Source organism: Dipteris shenzhenensis, chromosome 16 (assembly GCF_047967505.1).
Source record: "Dipteris shenzhenensis isolate YYH24624 ecotype China chromosome 16, Dip_SZ_1.0, whole genome shotgun sequence".
Classification (NCBI taxonomy): Eukaryota; Viridiplantae; Streptophyta; class Polypodiopsida; order Gleicheniales; family Dipteridaceae; genus Dipteris; species Dipteris shenzhenensis.
This window is the reverse complement of record NC_141611.1, coordinates 3,910,440-3,933,419: the sequence shown is the minus strand read 5'-3', so window position 1 is coordinate 3,933,419 and position 22,980 is coordinate 3,910,440. Positions and strand designations below refer to the sequence as shown.

General features: G+C 43.5%; 1 protein-coding gene across 1 annotated transcript in view; it reads right to left on the bottom strand.

Annotated features, from left to right (window-relative positions):
* LOC147892427 (putative HVA22-like protein g) overlaps nt 1-17,312 on the bottom strand; it is a 30,271-nt gene extending 12,959 nt beyond the window's left edge. The window contains exons 1-5 of the mRNA XM_087387012.1: nt 17,196-17,312; nt 16,987-17,085; nt 15,533-15,589; nt 15,041-15,104; nt 1,458-1,670 (exon numbers count right to left, since the gene is read on the bottom strand). Of these exons, the coding sequence (XP_087243138.1) occupies nt 1,458-1,670; nt 15,041-15,104; nt 15,533-15,589; nt 16,987-17,085; nt 17,196-17,227 (465 nt within the window). The 5' untranslated portion in view covers nt 17,228-17,312. The remainder of the gene's footprint in view (nt 1-1,457; nt 1,671-15,040; nt 15,105-15,532; nt 15,590-16,986; nt 17,086-17,195) is intronic.
* Nucleotides 17,313-22,980: the final 5,668 nt, after the last annotated feature.

Genomic DNA, 22,980 nt, shown 5'->3' with positions numbered 1-22,980 from the left:
GCTCATCACGGGCCCAGATACTCAGCAAATTGCAGCTTTCAAGGCTGATTTGCAGCAGATTTTTGACATGTGAGACATGGGACGGCTCCATTATTATTTGAGCATTCAGTTTGCTCATGTTGAGGGGGGTGGTATCATGATGTCTCAGTCCAAGTATATTAAACAGCTCCTTGATCGTTTTCAGTTTGAGGATTGCAAGCCAATCTCTACTCCAGTGGACCTTGGCTTCAAATTCTCAACTCATGATGGGAGCCCACCATGCGATATCACTCTTTATCAGCAGGCTGTTAGATGCCTTATTTATTTATGTCACACCAGACCTGACTTGCAGTATGCAGTATCTCAGCTCAGCAGATTCATGCACACAGCATTGGCAAGCAGTGAAGAGAGTCTTCAGATATCTCAAAGGCACTCAGGATTTAGCCCTCTTCTATGGTGATCAGGGGTATGGTGATCAGGGTTCACTTACCATGCATGCTTACACGGATAGTGACTGGGCAGGATGTTCCGACACCAGAGTGTCACATACTGGCAATTGTTTTTTGCTTGGCAATTCATGTATCTCTTGGCTCAGCAAGAAGCAACCAACAGTTGCCACATCTAGCTGTGAGGCTGAGTACAAGGCAGCTTTCACCGCTACAGTAGAGTGTATTTGGCTTCGACAGTTACTTACAGATCTTGGTATTCGCCAGACATCCTCCACTACTGTCTACACTGACAGCCAGAGTGCTTTGGCCATTGTTTCATGCGCGTACCAAGCATATTGAAGTTCACTATCATTATGTTCGGGAGCGGTTGTCAGCAGGAGACATAGAGTTGTCCTATCTTCCCACAGAGGACAACATAGCAGATATGTTTACAAAGGCGCTTTCTCGTCCCAAGTTCGAAGTCTTTCGACAGGCTTTACACTTGGTTCCCTTTGTTACATGATCTGACATCCCTTGTACATTCATAGGTGGCTATATCTTTTTGGATGAACATGTGCCACCATGACTAGAAAATACTAGGTATTCTGAGACGTTTCCAGAGTACTTCAGCCCATCCCATGGAGGGGGGTTTGTAGGCCATCCTCTGGTGGTTCTAGTGATGCCCTATAGGCCATGGTATGTGCCTTGTAGGCATAAATAAAGACACTTATAGTGTTAGTGTCTTTTAGGCCACATAGGACACTTAGTCCTATGTGACACCTAGGACACTTAGTCCTAGGTCTAGGTACTTGTACCTTGTACTCATTTGTTTTTGGTTTATCCAAGATTTGACGTGACGGCTAACTCATCGCTTCATTAGCTACCTGCACTCTCTCTCTCCTATCAAATCCTACAACAAAGAAGGGAGCTAACAGTAGTTTTCTAGCTGAATATTTAAAGAGGTGATTCTATGTCATCACGACTAAAACATTAAATCAATTTACTAGGAACAGTTTCAAGATATCAACAGAAAAACAACAAGTAGCTTACCGGGCCTTGTTGAGGCCTTGAAGAAGGTGACTGCGATGCTACGTACTGGAGTAATTCCATGAATCGAGATTGGGCATATGCCGAACCCCTCTGCCAATAATGAAATGCCAGAACGCCTGCTCTTGTTCTCAGCTCATTCAAATGCCGATCAATTTGCAGCTCATGACTCGCCACAAATGGCTTTAAAAATGTTGTATAAACATAAGTGGTTCCCTGAGTAAGTATCAAAAACAATATGTCTTAGCAACAGTAAACAAAGCAAGCAAAACCAGATGCATGAGCATGTAATCCTGCAGCTCAAACTGTTAGAGAACACAACAGAAGGTATGCACAGTTATGGAGTGGTATATTCAAATCCAAACCTATGTGTACTATGCATATATGTGCAGTAAGTAAATGGACAATGCACAATAGAGAGATTTAGAACCAGCAAGATATATATTCCGTCCAATGTGGAAACAATACGAAAGCTATGTTCAGTGTGCCACCCTCTATGTGTACTATGCATATATGTGCAGTAAGTAAATGGACAATGCACAATAGAGAGATTTAGAACCAGCAAGATATATATTCCGTCCAATGTGGAAACAATACAAAAGCTATGTTCAGTGTGCCACCCTCTATCAGCCAAGTGCTGACTAGATGTGTCCAACCCGAAAACACAAAAGTCTGTTCTCCTACCTCCATGGCACTTCCAAAATACTTGGCCTGTGGTGCTCTCCTAGAGCTTGAGTTGGCCTCATAAGTGTGCCCGCAGCCCCGCAGCAACCACAACTTCCGACTGATTCTCCTGGACAGCCTCTCGTAAGGCCAGTGCTTGCTACGGAACCTTGACCTCCCTGCTGCTTTGAATGCAGCCCAATTTGAGGCACAAACTTCCTCCATGATCCCGTCTTCCTTGCTGCTCGAGGACAGCAAATGGTGAAGACTCTTGAGCTCCTTGATCCCTGCAGTCAGCCACCTCCCTTGCTGCACCAGAACACCCCTAGATTGGACCTTGAGGCAGGCTGGACTGCTCCACAATTTGCTCTTCAAATGGATGACTAACGAGCCGTGAAGGGATCCCTTTTATAGGCTGATGTTCAGCCCAAAACAGTGGACTGAAACAGCCGAGTGTTTCAGTCTGTACACCCAACCTAGTCTGCTGCATTTGCAAACCCCACCTGGCGACATCCCACGTGACAGCCTGCCACTGGACCAGGGCCTTACCTGCATAGATTCTGTCTGTTTCTAGGCCCTCTGCCTCCTTGCCAAGCCAATCGAAGAGTGTGGTGAAGTCAGAGTGTTTGGAATCGCTTTTTGGCACCCCAACCATGTTCCTAATTGAATCGATGAGAATTCTGACTATCGATACATCTCTCCGCACCGGATATGGACGAACTGTCTCACGACGTTCTGTATCCAGCCGGGTTTGGAATCTCCCAGCCTAGCCGCGATTAGCCCGGCAGCTTATCTATGCGGTGATGAGTTGGTCATTGATGGGGATGACTAAAAGAAGAAGGTATCTTCCAGAACTTCACTCCTGACAGTCTCCTATGTGCTCCAGCTTCCCCGCCTGTCTTCTGGACCTGAATCTGCCTGCAAGCACGGTGGCATACCTCCGTACAGCCACCACTAGCAATTCGTACAACACACATCTATATTCTGTAAAGCTTCTGCTTGATCCCAGGTGGCTGCTGACGACCTGTTCCAGACCAGTAAACTTGCTCCAGACTGCACCATACTGGTCCTGCATGACACATGGCTCTTCCATATAGGTTCAATCCTTCAGGAAAGCTCCAACCAGCCAGGTACGCTTCTGGATGTGCTGCCTACATGGCAGCGCATGTGCTGCCCATATGGCAGGCAAGTTTCCTTTGTTTTCTTTGTATGCTTGCTGCCCACATGGTAGGCCATGTGCTGCCCACGTGGCAGCCTGGGTTTCTCAGTAAGTTCTGCCCATGTGGCAGTCTTTCCTACTGCCCACATGACTCCTAACCTACCCTCGTGCACCTCCACCCATGCTCTCCTCATTTGAGGGCTCATAGATGGGGAGGTGACCATCTATACTCCAACACAAACTACCAGAGCTAACCAAAAAATAAGAGTTTCTCATCATATTGATGAGGTGATCCTTTTATGTTGTCTCCAAAGTAGCCCACAAGGTTTTGAGAAGGCAACTAATTAAAAACATTTACAAACAATCATAGGAACATGATGCACATTCCAAGATAGCTAAACCCTACAGAATAGATGCAAAAAAATAAATACAGCTCTTGGAAAGCACACAAAGATTCATTGAACAATGTTCTGCTAGAAAAATCTGAGGCATCAAAATCTTTTCATGTCTATATGAGCCTTGAGGTCCATTACTTTTTATGACAACCCTTGTTTTCTCAAGCCCCAAACTCTTCCGAGTTCACCTTTTATGTCTAGAAACAGTAGATATATATAGTCCCAAAGATGGATCGACACTTTGTACAAAAGGTGTGCACAGTGTGTCACCATCTAGCAACAAGGTGCTATATACCTAGATGAATCCAGGAATATTCCCAAACTCATCCTCTAAAAGCACAACATAGTGCAGTTTCAATCTCACAATAGTCACTCATAAGATTGAAAACCATAAACTCCATCATGCATAGCAAGGACTAGCTACTATGACATCCCCACTGACGTCATCAGCGCCCAACAGTGGGTGTAGACCATAGTATAAAAGTATGCTCTCACACATACAAATCCACACACCCACACATACTTGAGCACCCATTTATACAAAGTCTTCGTACTGAGTTTCTGTCGGCACTCTGTATCCTATGACTACAAAACTGTTCTCCTACCTCCTCCTGGGAGCTTCAAACACTCTCAGCCTGCATGCTCTCCTAGAGCTTCAGTGGGCTGTGTGGTGATACCCTGCAAACATGCCTTCTTGCTGCTCCAGTGGACAACCAATGGTAAGGCAGTGTTTGCTGCTTGATCCTTGACCTGCTTGCTGCCTGCCGTAAGTGTTCTGGACCTTCCTGCTGCCGTGTAGGCAGCCCAAACTAAAGCACCTGGAACCCTGAACAATGAATATGGAATTCCCCCCCTGGAGCCCTTTATATAGGGCTTGGAATGCCCTAGAATCTGCCTGATCAGTCTGCAGAATGGCCTGACCCTGTCTTGCAGACAAGTGTCTGCCCAATCGCTGTGCCTATCTGCTGCACACTTCCAGCCAACCTGCCTTGCAGCTCCAATCTGCACCTGTTTGCTGCGCAGGTCTGCAGATCTGTTCGCAGCCATCTGACTTGGCCCTGATAGCCCAACTTGGCTGTTCTTGCAAGGCTGGAACTGCCTTAGTTCCAGTCTTCTGACAGCTTTTCTTGCTGTCCATGCAGCCCACAGGGCAGCTCACATGCTGCCCATGAGGAAGCCTTACGTGTCATCCCAGATCTGGCCCCATGGCAGTCCCTCTCTCAGCCAACGTGGCATTTCGGGCTTATGGTCTACATCCCTCATGTCCTCCTCATTTGGGGGGTGATAGGTGGGCAGGTGACCTAGTTAGACCCCTCTCACTGACCCACCATGGACCAATATCCACACATTTGATGCAGATGCTCCATGGAGAAGCACTCTAGAACAAGTTGGAGATGTCCTCTTTCATAGGTCTTTGAACCCACAGCTCCTGCTCCTCCAAGTCCGGTCCCGTGCAAGCAAACCACCTTGGTACACAAGTTCCAAAGATCAATGGCACCACCATCCTCGATCACGAACGTGCCAAGGTTCTCAAGCAATCCTGGCACAAACATTATCCAGCTGTCACCCTCAGAATCTAAGGACAGCCTCAATCCTGCCAAGCACCACGCTCCCAAGGTCTGTTCCAACCCGTCTTTAACAAGTATATATTGTCCCAAAGATAGACCAAAGCCTTGTAGGTGGTGTGCACAATGTGCCACCATCTAGCCGCAGCAAGGTGCTGCCTAGATACGGACCCCTGTGACTACAAGACTGTTCTCCTACCTACTCTCAGCCTGTCTGCTCTCCTAGAGCTTCAGTGGGCTGCGTAGTGATGCCCCGCAAACACGCATTCTTGCTACTCCAATGCACAGCCAATGGTAATGCAGTGTTTGCTGCTTGAACCTTGACCTCCTTGCTGCTGACATTGCAGTCAATGGTGAGGCACAGATCTCCGTTGATTCTTGTCCTTCTTGCTGCTGCGTATGTAGGCAGCCTGTTATGAGGACCTGTCGTAGGTGTTCTGGACCCTTGCTGCTGCTGTGTCGGCAGCCCAAACTACGGCACCTGGAACCCTGAATGATGAGTATGGAATGCCCCCCCTAGGGCCCTTTATATAGGGCATGCCATACAGTCTGCCCGACACTCTGAAGACTGGCACGATCCTGTTTTACAGGCATGTGTCTGCCCAATAATAAGAGTGGTGCCTGTCTGCTGCACATTTCCATCCTGCCCCGACCTGTCTTGCAGCTCCAATCTGCACATATTTGTTGCACAAGTCTGCAGATCTGTTCTCAGCCATCTGATTTGGCTGTAACAGGCCAGCTTGAATGTCCTTGTAAGGCATCAGGCTGGTACTTCCTTAGTCGCAGTCTCCTGACAGCTTTTCTTGCTGTCCATACTGACCACATGACAGCTTGCATGCTGCCCATGTAGCAGCCTCACATGCCATCCCAAACCTGCCCCCGTGGCAGTCCTCTCTCTGCCCACGTGGCATTTCTCCTAGGCTTATGCCCTACCTCCCCCATGTCCTCAATGGGGGGCTCACAGGCGGGAGATGACCCAAGAAACCCAACACTAGGGTTATAGGAGACCCTAGAGGACAAGCCTACTAGCCTAGGATGGAAGGCCCTAGGGATAAAGTTAAGGATACCATCTAGATTAGAGGTCTAAGAGGTAAAAAGCATTCATGCTATATTTAGCCATGGCATAGGCCATGGGCCATGGGCATTCCTTGATCAAGTACTTGGATTGTAGATCTTGACCATAAGCATCACAAGTTGACAAGCTACTTCGATGCCTCTTGTGGAGGGGATATCTGTGGTATGGACATGGATGTTTACCGGCTAGGGTCTACCCAAAGACCTTACCAATGACCTCTATGAGGTGAGCTAGAAGAGCCCTATAGTTCGGTAGTGAGTTCCACATGTCACACGTAATTCAGTTCCTTGTCTCTAGTTAGATAAAGTTAAGAAATACCATCTAGATTAGAGGTCTAAGAGGTAAAAGCATTCATGATATATTCAACCATGGCCTAGGCCTTGGGCCATGGGAATGGGTTGTAGATATTGGCATTAGGCATGGCAAGCTAACAGCCAGTTTGATGCCTCTTGTGGAGAAGATATCTGTGGTATGGGACACGGATGTCCACCAAAGCCATAGATCGTACCCGTGGCCTCTATGTGCTCAAGGGTGAGCTAGAATAGCCCTATGGTTCAGTAGTGAGTTTCAGATCGTCATTCATGTAGTTCGGTTCCTAGTCACTAGTTCGGTATTTGTGGATGAATTGAAAATAATTGGAAGATCTAGCATATAATTGTTCGTAAAAATCTAGAAGTTCAGGTGGCATCTGTTATGCTAGCCGAGATAGCATGACCTCGAAAAGATCGGGCATTTTCTCTTAGATGACCAACTTTTGTAATAATTAATGTGCGTAAATGAAATGGTCAAGAGAAGTAACTGCCAAGGTCCTAGGTGAGGGCGAAATGGCATTGACTAGGTGGTTCTGAGTGCTAAGGCCTAGGTGCACCTAAATGTGCAATAATGCCAAGGGGCAAATGGTTTTAATGTGCCCCAAGAGAGGGGTAAATGGTGCACCAAGTGAAAGGCTAAAATGATGACATGTGGCAAGGGGGAACCATCTAGGGAGTTGAGGGTCTTGTGGATATGCATGAGGAAAACAAGAAAGACGTATGAATTGAAAAATGCGATCCAGGAGAGTATGGCTGGGTGGAACAATTGTGATGCCATCGCCCGTGATCTGAGTGTGAGTTAGAATCGAGAATGTATCAATTAGTATCAGAGCTGAAGGTAAGGGAAGGAGGATCGTAGGCTGTGATGGACAACAGGCAGAGAAAAAAAATTTAGTGGCTCGACGTGCTCCACGAAGACCATCGTCACCTACAAAGACCATGCAGAAGACAATCGTAGGCTGGGAGCACGGAGGTGACGCGGGGCTGTCCGTGACGGGGAACCTTTGGTGGCGGAAGATCTCGATAAAGTGTTGACGGGCGTCTCAGGTGGACGTTCTGCTGGGACGGAGTGGCGTAGGATTGACGGACATTTGTTGCAAGCCTTCCTCCATCAGAACGTGGTCCGTCAACGAGTCTTGGGAACTCGGTCAGTCATCCTTTTTATTTACCCCTAGTGGAGTATCGACGGGCGACTACGTGGAGACAAGTGAAGGCGGAACGGGGCGAAGACCTGCGGATCATAGTTGACGTGACGAATTGGAAGGGTCTGAACGAAGACGCCGTTGCAGGCCATATGTCTACCAGTTTAGTTCTGAGCGCAATTGGCAGTGAACGCTGTTGACGTGACAGATTTGCACACAGGGAAAATAAGGAAGCGGGAGGCGCACAAATTATCAATTTTTTTCTTCGAGCTTGTCTCAGAGCGAAGCGCGCATACTCAATCTGCGTGGAGCTTCCCGGGAGCATTTTTTTCCCCTCTATACAAATTTTGGGCGGTTGTCGATTTGTTTTCTACAACAGAGGCTGTCGTTTAATTTCCTGCATAACAAAAGGGAGATCTGAAAAGAAAAAAATCTATTTTCCCTTGTGAAACTACGGAGGCAGAAGGACAGAATTCTAGGGTGAATCCTAGTGGGTCTAGAGTACGGTCTACACAACAAATGTCACATCACACAACACCTACTTTGGTCGATAGGATTTCGATATTAGAAGATGCTTTACAACAGATTATGAACCAGCAGCTTCAAGTGAACGCTGGTCAGAATGAGATCAGGGAGATGATGCAAGCCTTGTCGGCTAGACCGTCTAGAATTGATAAGGGCAAAGCTCCAGCAGAGCCAGAGCCCAGTATACATTCACCAGAGCGCGCGAGGGTCAAAGTGCCTAATATTGCTAATTATAGACCGGAGAAGTACGCTGGTCGAATGACCGAGCGCAGTTCTGATGTGATCGAGGTTTGGTTACACAAGTGGGAAGAAGCCTTCGCCATTTGTGAAATCAGATCTGATCTAAAGAAAATCCGTGAGGCCACTCACCTGTTTATTGAGGCAGTGGATAGATGGTGGATAAAGCAACAGAAGGATCAAGTTGCTCCTACCACCTGGGAAGGGTTTAAAGCTGAATTTAAGAAACACTTTACCTGATGAAGACTCCCGAGCTTGGGATGCTTACAGAAATCTTCGTCAAAGGAGTCTGTCGGTGGCAGAGTACACTAACAAATTCAGGGAATGTGTCATGAAAATAACAGACCCTCTCCCTATGTCGGTTTAGTTAAAAGACTATATCTATGGGCTGAACGACAAAATTAAAATGGAAGTTCGGGCTAAATATGTGACTACATTAGATGAATCTATTGCAGTAGCCCTGAACTATGAGGATGCCAGAGGCAGATCTAGTGGATTTGTGCAGGCAGGGACTCAGTATGAGTACCCGAGAAAAGGGGGATTTCATAGGAAATGGACTTCAAAGACAAGTGTCTCGCAGCCAAGTGGCCAAACCAAGCAGGTGAAGCCGGTTGAGGGACCAGCAAAAACAAGTACCACCGTTGGGGTGAAAAGGAAAATAACTCCAATGGCAGCCCGAGCTTGGTCAAAGTCCTCGTTGACCCCTGAACAAAAAGAGAAAGCTAGAAAAGAAAGATTGTGCTTCGGCTGCCTTTAGCGACATCAGTGGAAAGATTGTCCACTGAGTAAAGACCGTCGCATGGCTAATATGATAATATCTGAATGCGACGTGGAAATGCAGGAGAGTCCCAATGCGGAACATATGCAGATACAATTGGCGGGACCTTCTCGGAGGTTAGTCCTGTGTTGTTAAGTATGTCTGTTACTAAGTTAGTAAGCGGTGCACCTGATAACATCCTTTATAAGCCCGCAGCAACGGGGTGTACGGTTTTCGATGAGCCCGAGTTGATTAAAATGAAAGGACAAGTAGCCAGTCATGATGTGATTGTGTTGTTTGACTTAGCGTCAACACACAATGTAATTAACTCGAAGCTTATTAAGAGGCTCAAGTTGAAAACTAGTATACGGTCAGGATAGAGGACGGAAGTTCAACTGAAGTATGGGACCAAAGGGTTACCCAGTTGGAACTTCAAATTCAGGACTATGTTGAGAAGCTGGACTTTGAATTGACCAGACTTGCTCACGCAGATATAGCCCTAGGCATGGCTTGGCATTTTCGAAAAAATCCAACCATTGATTGGAAGAAGCATATTTACCAGTTCAAGATGAACGGGGTAGGATATGTTTTGCGAGATGAGAAGGATTTACCTCGAGGACCACTGATTTCAGCCATGGAAATTTGGAGGACTCCGAAAGAGTTTCTGTGTCTGTGTATAGCATCGGTAGAGTCGATTGATGATGCATCGACTAGCACTGAGGCTACCCAAGATGGGAAGATGGCCGAGTTAGCTAAAGAGATATCAGAGAAGTTCTCTGAATGTTTTAGGGATGAACTACCTTCTGGGTTACCTCCAGAGCGGAAAGTTCAGCATAAGATTGAACTGATCCCGGGGGCAGAACCTGTAAATAGACCTCCCTATAGAATGAGTTTTACTGAAGAGGCAGAGGTGCGTAGACAACTGGAAGAATACCTCAAGTTGGGGCAGATTCAACCAAGTTTCTCACCTTTTGCTTCGCCAGTGATATTAAAGAAGAAAAAGGATGATACGTTTTGCCTCTGTATAGATTACAGAGCATTGAATAACATCACTGTTAAGCATAGGTATCCGATGGCTCGGATTGATGATTTGCTAGATGCATTACATGGAGCCGTGATTTACAGCAAGATAGATCTTAAATGTGGCTACCATCAGATCCGGATTAGAGCCGAGGATGTGCATAAAACCGCTTTCAGAAGCAGGTTTGGTCATTATGAGTTTTTGGTGATGCCCTTTGGACTCACCAATGCTCCAGCGACATTCGTCATGCTTATGAACGATTTGCTACGTCCGTGTATCGGAAAGTTCGTAGTACATTTTATTGACGATATCCTGATATTCAGTAAAAGTATTACTGAGCATCGTGAACACTTAAGAATAGTGTTCAGTACTTTGAGGAAAGCCAGTCTTTATGTAAATAAAAAGAAAACTATACTGTGTATGGTTAGGCTTGAATATTTAGGGTTCATAATTACTCCACAGGGGGTAGAAATGGATCCGAAGAAAGTGGCTGCAATACTCACTTGGCCAATCCCTCAGAGTCTGACCGCGTTGCGATCATTCTTGGGATTTGTCCAGTTTTATAGAAGGCATATCAAAGGATATTCCGAAATAGTATCGCCATTGACTAATCTGACCTCGGATAAAGTACCTTTTATTTGGGGACAGAATCAACAAGAAAGTTTTAACACCATAAAACAAGCTGTGGTCACAGGACCGGTGTTAAAAATAGTTGATCCCCAGAAACCGTTGTTCCTAGAAACCGATGCAAGTGGCATTGCGGTAGGAGCAGTTCTCCTTCAAGAGGGAAGGCCAGTAGCCTTTGAAAGCAAAAAGCTTTCTCCCTCTCAAAGGAATTGGCCAACTCATGAATTGGAGTTGTATGCTGTTATCCATGCTTTGAAAACATGGAGGCATTATTTGTATGGTTCAGAGTTTTATGTGGATGTGGATCATGATACTCTGAAACATTTTTGTAAATAGCCTGACTTGAGGGGCCGCCAAGCTAGGTGGGCAGAGCTCATGCAGGAGTTTAATTTAACGATTCGGTACCGAAGAGGAAAAGACAATAAGATTGCTGATGCGTTGTCTCGCATTATGCACAACCTGAGTTTCACGGTATTAGAGAGTGCTCTAATGACCGAGATCAGAGAAACTCAAAAGGTGGACATGTTTGTCCAGAGCTTATGGCCTAAGGCTCATGTGTTAAAACTCGAGGAAAATGAAAAGGATGACCTAGCATCCAAAAAAGGCCAAACTTATGCAAGATATACCATATGCTAGAAAGAAATGGCAAGGTTGTAGTACCTAGTCAGAATGATCTCAGGCAGAGAGTCATTCGACAGTGCCATGATAGCCCGTGTGCGGGACATCCAGGGGTCAACAAGACATATGATCTCGTAAAGCGAGATCTTTTGGCCAAAGATGAAAAAGCATATTCATGAATATGTGACACGGTGTTTCTCGTGTCAGGTCAGCGAGGCCGAGCGGGTGAAGCCACCCGGACTTTTACAGCCCTTGGAAGTACCACTAAGTAAGTGGGAGAGCTTTTCCATGGACTTTATTGTAGGGCTGCCTATGACACAAGGAGGGTATGATTCTATCCTTGTGGTGGTTGATCGTCTAACCAAGATGGCTCACTTCATTCCGACTAGAGAGTCTGTTAGTGCCCCGCTAGTGGCGGATTTGTTCATTAGACATATATTTCGTCTGCATGGATTGCCTAGATCCATAGTGTCAAACAGAGAGATCAGATTTACCGGTCATTTTTGGACAGCGGTATTCAAGACACTAAGGACTGAGTTGGTAATGAGTAGTGGGGATCATCCTGAGACGGCGGATGGTCTGACGGAGAGAGTCAACCAGACTTTAGAGGATATGCTGAGAGCATGTGTCATTGAGGCAACATACGTGGGACAAGTGGTTGCCATTGTTAGAGTTTGCCTACAATGATAGAAAACATTCCTCTATCGGGTTCAGTCCGTTGGAGCGGTTATAGACCAGCAAATCCAACTATAGTTGGAGTACCTCAGAAAGTGCCTAGTGCCACGAACTTTGTGGTTCAGATGCGGGAGATGCTAGCACTTGCGAGAGCTAATATCCGCCAGGCTATGGATAGAGCCAAGGTGTATGCGGATGAAAATCGGTCTATAAGAGTATTTAAGGAAGGAGAAAAAGTTTTTCTCAAAGTTCCTTCGCACTCGAAGTCGTTGACTTCAGGAGAGTGTGCTAAGTTATCACCTCGATACTGTGGGCCGTGGTTAATTCTAAAAAGAATAGGCAAGGTAGCCTATAAATTAGAATTACCACTGGGGTGTAAGGTGCACCCAGTGTTTCATGTTTCTCGTTTAAAGAAATTTTTGCATATTGGTGACTCACTAATCGAAGGTATGGTTTTGTTTCAGGAGATAGAGGATAATGCAAGACGCAGACTAACAAGAATCCTGGACCGAGGAACAATGCAAATACAAAATCTAAAGATACCCACGGTGTTGGTTGCATGGCATGGTTAGCCTCTATCAGAAGCTACCTGGGAATCCGTATACCAGTTACGGAGAGTGTTCCCAGATTTCATCATCGAGGACATTGCTGCTTGAAGAGGGAAGGAATGTTATGCTAGCCGAGATAGCATGACCTCGGAAAGATCGGTGGGCATTTTCTCTTAGATGACCAACTTTTGTAATAATTAATGTGCGTAAATGAAATGGTCAAGAGAAGTAACTGCCAAGGTCCTAGGTGAGGGTGAAATGGCATTGACTAGGTGGTTCTGAGTGCTAAGGCCTAGGTGCACCTAAATGTGCAATAATGCCAAGGGGCAAATGGTTAACCATTAATGTGCCCCAAGAGAGGGGTAAATGGTGCACCAAGTGAAAGGCTAAAATGATGACATGTGGCAAGGGTAACCATCTAGGGAGTTGAGGGTCTCGTGGATATGCATGAGGAAAACAAGAAAGATGTATGAATTGGAAAATGCGATCCAGGAGAGTATGGCTGGGTGGAACAATTGTGATGCCATCGCCCGTGATCTGAGTGTGAGTTAGAATCGAGAATGTATCAGCATCACATACGTAGAGTGTTCAAATCAACGAGAGACCTAAGTTGGACTAGAACATGTTAATGACTCGGTATAACTTAAGCATCCTCTTAGGGGTGACTTACAGTGTATAAAAATTTGGAACGTATCCTATGGTATCCCCATGACATTGGTTATGACTTTGCTCTTTGATTAGTTTACCTTGAATTAGAATTCTCTCTTATTTCTCAGAATTCATCTACTTGTAAGCAAGAAGAAAGAAAGATATCGACAATTTGTAGATAAATTGAAAATAATTAGAAGATCTAGTATATAATTCATGTAGGAATTTAGAAGTTCAAGTGGCATCACATATCGTGTTCAAATCAACTAGAGACCTAAGTTGGACTAGAACATGTTAATGACACAGTCTAACCTAAGCATCCTCTTAGGGGTGACTTGCAGTGGTATGGGACGCCGTAAGGATTGGATAGGAGTTATTTATGCAATACCAGACTAACTTCTAGAAGTTTGAGGATAAGTCAAGAAACATTATGTTGTCGAATATATGTTGGGTCGATCCAATGGAAGAGCGAATTGCTAGTTCTAAGAAAAGGATTCCCCTGGTCCATTAACAAGAATGCAAATATCTTGAAGGGGGGAAGTATGTTAGATCCCTTGCCAACCGTCGGTTGCCAATAGCTAGCCCTAGGGACCTTAGGGGAGACTCTAGAGACCGAGGTTATTAGCCTAGGGTGGAAAACGTTGGGGCTAAGTTTAAGAAATGCCACCTGGATTAGAGGTCTATCAAGTAAAAAGAATTCATAATATATTTAGCCGAGCCTAGGGAAAATATTGACATGAGGGCTTGGGCCATGGGCATTCATTGATCAGTACCTCGATTGTAGGTCTTGGGGCTCAACCAAACTCAAGAAGTATGTCCTTCTTCAGCCCAAGTGGAAGCATGTTCTACTTCCCACATGTCACCATAGAGAACTGCCCACATAGCATTACACAGCCTTCAGATCCACCATCTAGCATGATCTCACCTGCCATGTGGCAAGTTTGTGCCGCTCTTATGGCAGCCCTGAACCCTAGCCCTATCAGTTGTCTCTCTCCCCTTGTCCTCTTGGGGGCACACGTGGGAAGAATAACTCTTATTTTCCCATATCATTAGCCTGGATCAGCTGGGAAATGATGTCCAATATTCAGCCCCTATATTGGGAGCCTAGAAAAATCATACAGCAGTACACAGCTGGGGAATTTGGCACAGACAAAACATTGTCAGAGCCAAGCCTTGAGCTTTGGTTTAATATGGAGTTGCTCCGTATTTCCAGCCAAAACCTAACAATTCTCTTTGACTCGAATCTGACTGGCAGAACAAAATAGCCTTAAATTGTACAAGGCACCATCTAAAGCCTATAAGATGAAAAAGAAAAGATCGTGTTTGAAAGCATGCATAGTTACAAGCCTTCACACTTGTAGCCAACCATTACTCTTAGTGCTTTGGTTATTCAAGTGTTATGTTGCTGCCCTAAAGTTTCACATCTCATCAGCTCAGATCTCACATGCTCTAAAGAGCAGCATTTCATTGGTTTCCCTTTCCGCTCCTTGACTTCTACAATCTGCCATTATAGGCTCAAAAGAAAACACGGCAAACTAAAACATTCAAACTATTTAAATCAGACACACTTCACTCATTTTCTTGCATGAAGAAACGAACAAACGTATATATTTCCCATACCTTAGTCTTTGGATTCCATAAGTAGATAATGAAGGCAAGCTTTGCCTCACTATACATCGGTAGCCTGCAAAGGAACAAATAGCAACACAAAATTTAACAAAATCCCCAGCCTGCAATAAAGCAGTGCATGTTAGTAAAAATAATAACTAATTGAAACCACTCACTCCTTCCAGGCCAAATAGAAATCCATATGTTCAAACGACTAAATCCTATATACCTTCATAAGATTAGAATGTATCCAATGTTACAAATAATTTCTTTTTTTAAACAAGTAAAAGAGTAGAGTAAAGAAGGAAATTTGTGGAAATTTAAACCAAATTAGGAATAAATGAGAAAAATTCAAATACAAAGCAAAGCTAAGCTTATGTTCTCATCGGTACCCAAGCATAAGCAGCCATCTGGGTTTTGAAAGATTCCGGAACCGATAACCAATCTTACAAAAAGAATAATTTTTCTGAGGACTGAAGGTTGATACTAGCAGAAATGATATACCAGGATATAAAAGTATCGCCAAGTCTCTCCAGCACCGTGAGAACTGCGATAATCATCCTGGAACAAACAATTATCCATTACAACATTACTATAGCATTCAGGTCTTGTTACTTAAAACTATCATCCAGCTGGACTGGAGAAAGAAAGGTCTTTCTCTTGGTCTGCGGGAGAAGGAGGGGAAGAAGTTGAAGAAGCAAATGAGCGCTGAAAAACAAGCTTTTTTCCCGTATCATGATCCTCCAGAACTCACTGAGAAACCAGACTTGCAACGGTTGTTAGTAGGTAAAGTCTTACTTGCCTTAGTCAACGCAAAGTGCAAGCATCACACACATAAGTATATGGAAAAATGCTATGCATGCTGCTCGAAAGCAAGTTTGAAGGAGTAAATCTAAATAAGCCAATGTAAGCTGATATACGTCATGCGTTGGAAAATACTGATGCGATTTTGTATATTACATTGGGACTAAATGAAAGACTCTGCACATGTGAATGTTTGCACAATTAAAGTTCTCAGGTTCTCTTCTTTCATCGTACAAACGATCCCAACATCACTACAAAAAGTTTAAGACACGCTCGCTTAATGTCAAGCTGTAACAGATCGTTGGCCCCACAAGATCAGGCACGTTACATCCAATATACAACAAAGGGAGAATGATTACATAAACATTGGACTGTGTAAGGAGCGGCACATAGCACTTATTAAGGGCTTAAGCCACTTAAGAGAACACGCTGTGAAATTGTGGAGGATTGGCAATTTCAAACGCCTCCGGCCTCTCAGTCATACGTACGAGTATAGGATATGGAAATCAAACTGATAGCCTACTGATACGATCAGACACGCAACTGCGGGCCTGACAGTGCGGTTTGTGGGGGTCCAAACGGCACCACAGAATATCTACGAAACCAGCCAGCCTGCTCACATAATACGGAATGAGCCATCTTTCTTCTGTACTAGCAGTACATGGGAACAAAAAGGAGAAGAACTTGGCTGAATCCCTGCTAAAACGCTCTCTATAGTGCATCGGCGCTAACCTTCACCAGGTCTGCGCAGGCTGTCGATCGTTCGTCCAAAAAAAACCGTCAGTTCAAAAATTCTAATAAAGCTCGTAAATGTTAAGATCCCGATCAGTCATAATCTCAGAGCATATCTTTTCTGAGTACGTAAGAAGCTACGAAGGGCGCTACTACAAAAGACAGAAGTAGAAGCCGGCAATGTTTTGAGCAAACGAAGACCGGCAAGACCATTTCTAATCTTCTACCGTGTACACTATAACTATGGTAGTCTTCTGTGTTGCACAATGAGAAAAGACACAACAGCGAAAGATCTAATCGGAAGATCACATGTTTCCCCGAAGCTTTTCCGTGACCCCTCGTTCGATTTACAAGCCAGAAAAAGTGCTAGAGAGTAGCGAAACGAGGTAAATTGTCGATTATAAGAGTTGCGTTGCAATTACCAGTACTGGCACCAGAAACGGAGATGGTCGACATTAGGCCGGTTCTTTTCCACGCTCTTGAAGCACTCGTACGCCGGATAAACGTATCCAACAGCCATACTAGAATGGCAAAGATGCAGAAAAACTGTTGAGAAACTAAAAGGAACGGCAGGAAACAAAGATTGGAAACGTTGTTGAAAGGAAAAAGGGTAGAGGAAGTCACCACATACATGATGGCCCTGGTGATGAAAGATCCCATCATCTTGGAGGGAGAGATGAAAACCAGTTGAAGATCATTCGTCCCTGAAAGAATGACACAACAACAACAACAACAACAACAACAGAAACCTCTTCTACGGTTATCCCACAGCTTACCTTAAACGTTGATAATCATGACCCATAGCTGCTTCATCGCCGTCCGATCACACCCCACGTGGCACCATCTACGCCTTTCATACTTGACTTCTCATCTCGGCTTGTTTCCCCCCCGTTTTGTTGTTGGAGCCTCTTTCGAAAAAGCGCTTATTTTTCTTCAAGTGCCTTTTGGCCTTTTTCTTCTTCTTCTTCTTCTTCTTCTTCTTCTTCTTCTAGGATGGTGTCATCGTGTCATATGTTGGTGATGGCGTCTCTCTCTTCTCCACCAATTCAACACAGCTTTCATCATTTCATTACGAAGGAGAATTTTATGAAGTGCCTTGACATGTGAGCCTTGAGCACAAGTTACCTTTTCACAAGCCTTCTAAAGCACATTCTAAAGTAGCTTCCAACACAAGGCATAGAAAGCAACCTTTTCAACTTGTCCTTAAAGCACACACGCACACACACACATATATATATGTACTACATGTACTAGTAGGGACTTGCACAGAGAGAGAGAGAGAGAGAGAGAGAGAGAGAGAGAGAGATGCCCTTATGATGGATGATATGCAAGGAGAGAGTTTGCCTTTCCGAATTGAGAGCCTTCTAGAATTCAAATAGAGAGGTGCCTTGTGGTGCTCTCAATTCGGAAAGGCAATGGATGCTATGCAAGGAGAGAGTTTGCCTTTCCGAATTGAGAGCCTTCTAGAATTCAATTAGAGAGGTGCCTTGTGGTGCTCTAAGAAAAGCTTTACACAACACCCTTCTAATGGTCACTCCCAAATACCCCCTTCCCTCAAGCCCACCTTCCTCTCCCATTCTTTTATCAATCACGAATGGAGGTAGACATAAAATAAATTTGAACTGTTAGATCAAACTAACTTCTAAATCGCAATCAAGTTAAAAGTCCCATTCGAAAAGTGAAAAACCAAAAGTTCTCACACGAAATATTGACACATCAATAATTAAGAAATAGGAAAAAGCCCCATGACTAAATTACCATTGGACAAATGGCACCTACCTGACATATGCCAGCACTCATGCATGCGAGCTGCATCACCATACCACATCACATTGCCTACTCATCTCACAATCCCCTACACAATCTAATTGTGCCACATCATATCATTGCCTCCTAAGAGCATTGCAATCCCATCTGCTCGCAGTTTGACTATGCCTGGCCCAAAATAGGGTAGGCAAAGTAGTAGCATATGTAGTTTGACAGCAAAGCAAAAGCAGAGCCGCGGATGCAGCTGACATGGTAGGCAGACGTCGCACACGCAGCCCATGGCAAAATTTATGGGAAGCACGCCAACATGTGGTGCACTGGACTGAGTTGTTGTGCACACGCCTGCACACCTACCTCCTAGTGTCGAAATTACTATCACTGCTAGTAAAAACCAAAATCACAATGCCGCAAAGCCATAATTACCACCCGTGCCGCCTCCCTCCGACCCTTGACGACACAAAGCTGCCAAAAAATAAGGCTCGTAGCCTTCCGTCTGCTCGCCGCATTCTTGCAATTTCCCTCCCAAGAAAGTGCCCCTGAAGCACTTTCCATCTAACCATTATATCCCTTCCCACCATGCCCCCAAGACTCTCAACCCCTTCTTCCCCTTTTTCAATAACATTATCTCCCTTTGGCCAACAATCTTTAATTTGCCCATTCCCCATCCCATTTTCTCTTTTAAGCCTCTACAACACCTCAACCATTACTATAAAACCAATAATTTCATTTAGAAAGGGACTACCAGGGTACACAAAATAAGTGTAAAAGAATCACTACAAATATGCCATGTAAAACCACCTCCTTTTTTCTCACTTTTCTCCAAATCTTGAGGACGTTCATATCTTTTGTAACCATGTAGTAAAGATGTGCATGTGCTTGTCCATTATTTATATTTCATTTGTCATGATTTGGAAATAATAACATCATAACCTCTTTATTTATTATGTGTATGATTACTTCCCATGCTCATTATCTAGAGAGTTGATTTGTCATGATCTGGAAATAATAACGTTGTAGCCTCTTTCTAAAACCATTAATATATTCACACGGAGAGATGCCAACAAAATACCCAAAAGATAGACCATAGAATCTTAGTAATCAAAGCCATGTATTTAATGTCATTCAATTTGCTATACACGTCAAGGTTTTCCATTGACTATTATTTTATTTTGCTCCTTATGTTGAGCGTATGTTCTATATGTCTTTTTATTGAGCTATTTTATGAGCATTTTGTATGAAATAAGCCTCATACATTCCAATATATTTTCTTGAAATGGCCACATGCTCTATCCTTGTTGATAAGCTGCATTTGGACACTATACATTGTCCATATTTGATGTTTTTGTATGGTGTCAAATAATAATATCTAGCAATTGGTATACAAATATTTATATGTGGAAATTCAAAACTGTGACATTTCATAATTAACAAATTTTCATGGATGTTGGTTTTAAAGTCATTAGTAAGGCTTTTTCTTTTTTTATAGGCAATTTTGAAGATGACATTAAACCACATCCCGATGTCCATTTAAGATAATTCCCTCTTTAAAAAATTCCAACATGGGTAATATAACATGTTGCTCTTTTTTTATCCTTGCTTTTGGGGGTGGGCCTATTGCCATACATCATTTGATGTGCCATGTACTTAATCGTCTTAGCGAAAAAAGTTCCCATATACACACATGATGCTAAAGTCCAAAGAGCATAACGAAGAGTAGACACAGATTTGTACTTACCATCTTTGAAGGGATAAGTTTTTACGTATTTTAGTCTCTTTCATTCATTTGTTCCTTCATACAAAGTGAGGACTTTTGACATGTTAGAATATCAAATTTCATACAAGCAAGGAAACTAAAATAATGTACTAGAAAAGAAAGCATATCAAATGGGGTTTTTCCCATATTGTCCTTTGAACAATGCGAACATGTGGATCAACCAATTAAGAATGTAACTAAAGGTATCATTTGTGAAAGATAGAGATCATCAAGCATAAATGCATAAAAGATTAGTAGAACAACAATCCGATTTTTCTCTATTCCCAAATAGGTAGTTTGTAATATATGCTCACATAATATATAACATAGCCTTGGGCCAAAAGCTTTGAACATATTCATCCTCTTTTTTACTTTTCTTTATGTCAATTGTTAGATTACTCTCTAATACCATAAAACTCATATTATGAATAATGCATGACAATGTATTAGCAACTTTATTCTTCTTCCATCTTTGGTTATGAATTTCCATATGGAATTCTTGCATGAGTTCTACCCACCTAGCTTATTGGCCACTCAATTTTGGTTGTGTATAAAAATACTTCGAAGTATCATGATTGACATCCACATAAAACTCTAAACTATATAAATAATGCTCCATGCTTTTAAAGAATGAATAATAGCATACAACTCTTTTTCATGAGTTGACCAATTCCATTGACAGAGAGAAAGCTTCTTGCTTTCAAAGGCAACTATCCTTCCCTCTTGTAGTAGAACTGCTCCTACCGCATGATGACTTGTGTGAAAATGGTTTCTAGGGATTGACTACTTTGAATACATGTATATTAGCCATCGCTACCTTGACTACATTCAAATTTTCTTGTTAATTCCTTCTGCAAACAAAAAGTAATTTATCCGTGATCAACTTAACTAATGGTGAGACAATATCAAAGAAGTTCTAATATGTCTTCCATAGAACTTAACAACCCTAAGAATGATCACAACATTGTCACATTATTGAGTATGGGCCACACTAAAATGGCCATCAACTTCTTTTAATCCATTTCAACCCCACCAGGAGTTATAAGGAACCCCACATATTCTAACTTAGCCATGTGCACTGCGGTCTACCTTTTGTTAACAAAGAGACTAGCTTGTCTCAAGATATTGGACACTTTTTTTAAGTGTTCCCTATGATCAATAGCAATACTTTTACTATAGACAAAAATATTGATAATAAAGTGTACTATGAACTTCCCTATATAACAAATCTTCCATAAACATGAGGGATTTAGTTGGAGCATTAGTAGCCATTACTGTGGGGGTTAAAGGTCACTGTGCCTTAACCCCGGTTATGTACAATACTCAAACACATATATAAAGGAATGAAAAAGAAGATTAGGGTGGTTCTGCACCCACCAAAACTTGTGTGGCTCTCTGTCTCTCTCTCTCCTTCTTCCGTTCTTGCTTCCGTTGAGAGCACTCTCAACTGGTATTAGAGCCCGAGTGATCTAGCTGAGCGTGTGTGAATGCTTGGAAGCTCAGCAGCTCTATGGGAGGAAGGAGAAGCTTTGTGGGAAGCTTTGTGGGTGACTTTACTTGCATTCGAGTGTGCAGAGACCTTGGAGGAACCTTTGGAAAAGTCACTTTGGCTTTGCGAAGTGGTTTTGAGAGCCTGTTAAGAGCTTTCAAAGAAAAAGTCATTTTTTGAGCTTTTCCCTGTTCCGTTCGATGACAGAGACTCCGTATTGACTTGTAGAGGCAACTTTTGCTTGCTTTTGGTGTCCACATTACTTTAGGAGCCTGGAAACACCTTCATTCCTGAATCTGGGATCATTTCAGTGGATTTCTGACTCACTGTGTCAGTTCCTGCGTTTTTTGCCCGAGTGTTAGAACTCAAGTTTGGAGCAACCATTTGCAGATCTGTCAGTTCCGGTGGACTCAGGAGGTCCTAAAACTTCTATGTTGCTCATCATTCGCACTCCGGTGGAGTTTACAAACAGCTCTGTTTCCAAAAACGTTTTTCAATCCATGTGTTGGACCCAGTGATTGAGACCACGGTTTCCAAAACCGTCTGTCCCATTGCGTTCCGGACGCCCAAAAACCCCTACCTATCAGTTCTTGCATGATTCGGTGGAGGATTTTCAGAGTTATAAATCTCTGTGTATTCGATTTCGTCTCTCTGTTATGCATTTTTCATACTAAGGTTTTAAAACCTTAGATTTATGCCACATGGCAGTGGATAAGTGTTGACTCCCATTTCTCACTCATCGGTTGGGATTTTGGAGTTCTGGCAGAAGAGAGATATTTGCAGATTTTCTTGCCGAGTCCGATTATGCAATGGCGCCCATGTTTTGAGGCATCTCAGGTTCTATTTTCAGTAGCGGTCATTACCATGGGACTATGATTTCTTGAGCATACCTTATGCAGATCACTCTGGTTGCAGTTTGAACAATGTCCGCTCATTCGTGGTATGCATTGGGTTGTAATGGATGATTTATAGGCCATTTGGATGCATTGCGGTCCTTGTTGGATGCGCTGATAGGCCCAAATTACCTTGTGGGATGCTATTTTTTATGGACGCTTTGCACATGGATGCTATTTTATGCTGAGGGACAGCTTTGACACATTGTTGGTGATGCACTGATAGTGCTATGCTCTGTTGGATGAGATATAATTGATGCATATGCCAGTGGACTGTGTTTATGCTTGAGTCATTTGGCACTTATTGGCATTTTCTTTTGGGCCAGATTTGCTCATATGGATGCATAGTATATGCACATGAGTCAGATGTTTTGAGCTTTGATTTTTTGTGATATTTCACACTATTGTGGCATACACATTTGGGTGCACCTGGTATTTGGTGTGATTCTCTCTTGCAGGCACTAGCATTTGGGATTTTGCTTTATTCGCATCATGGCATCCTCTTCCATGTCTG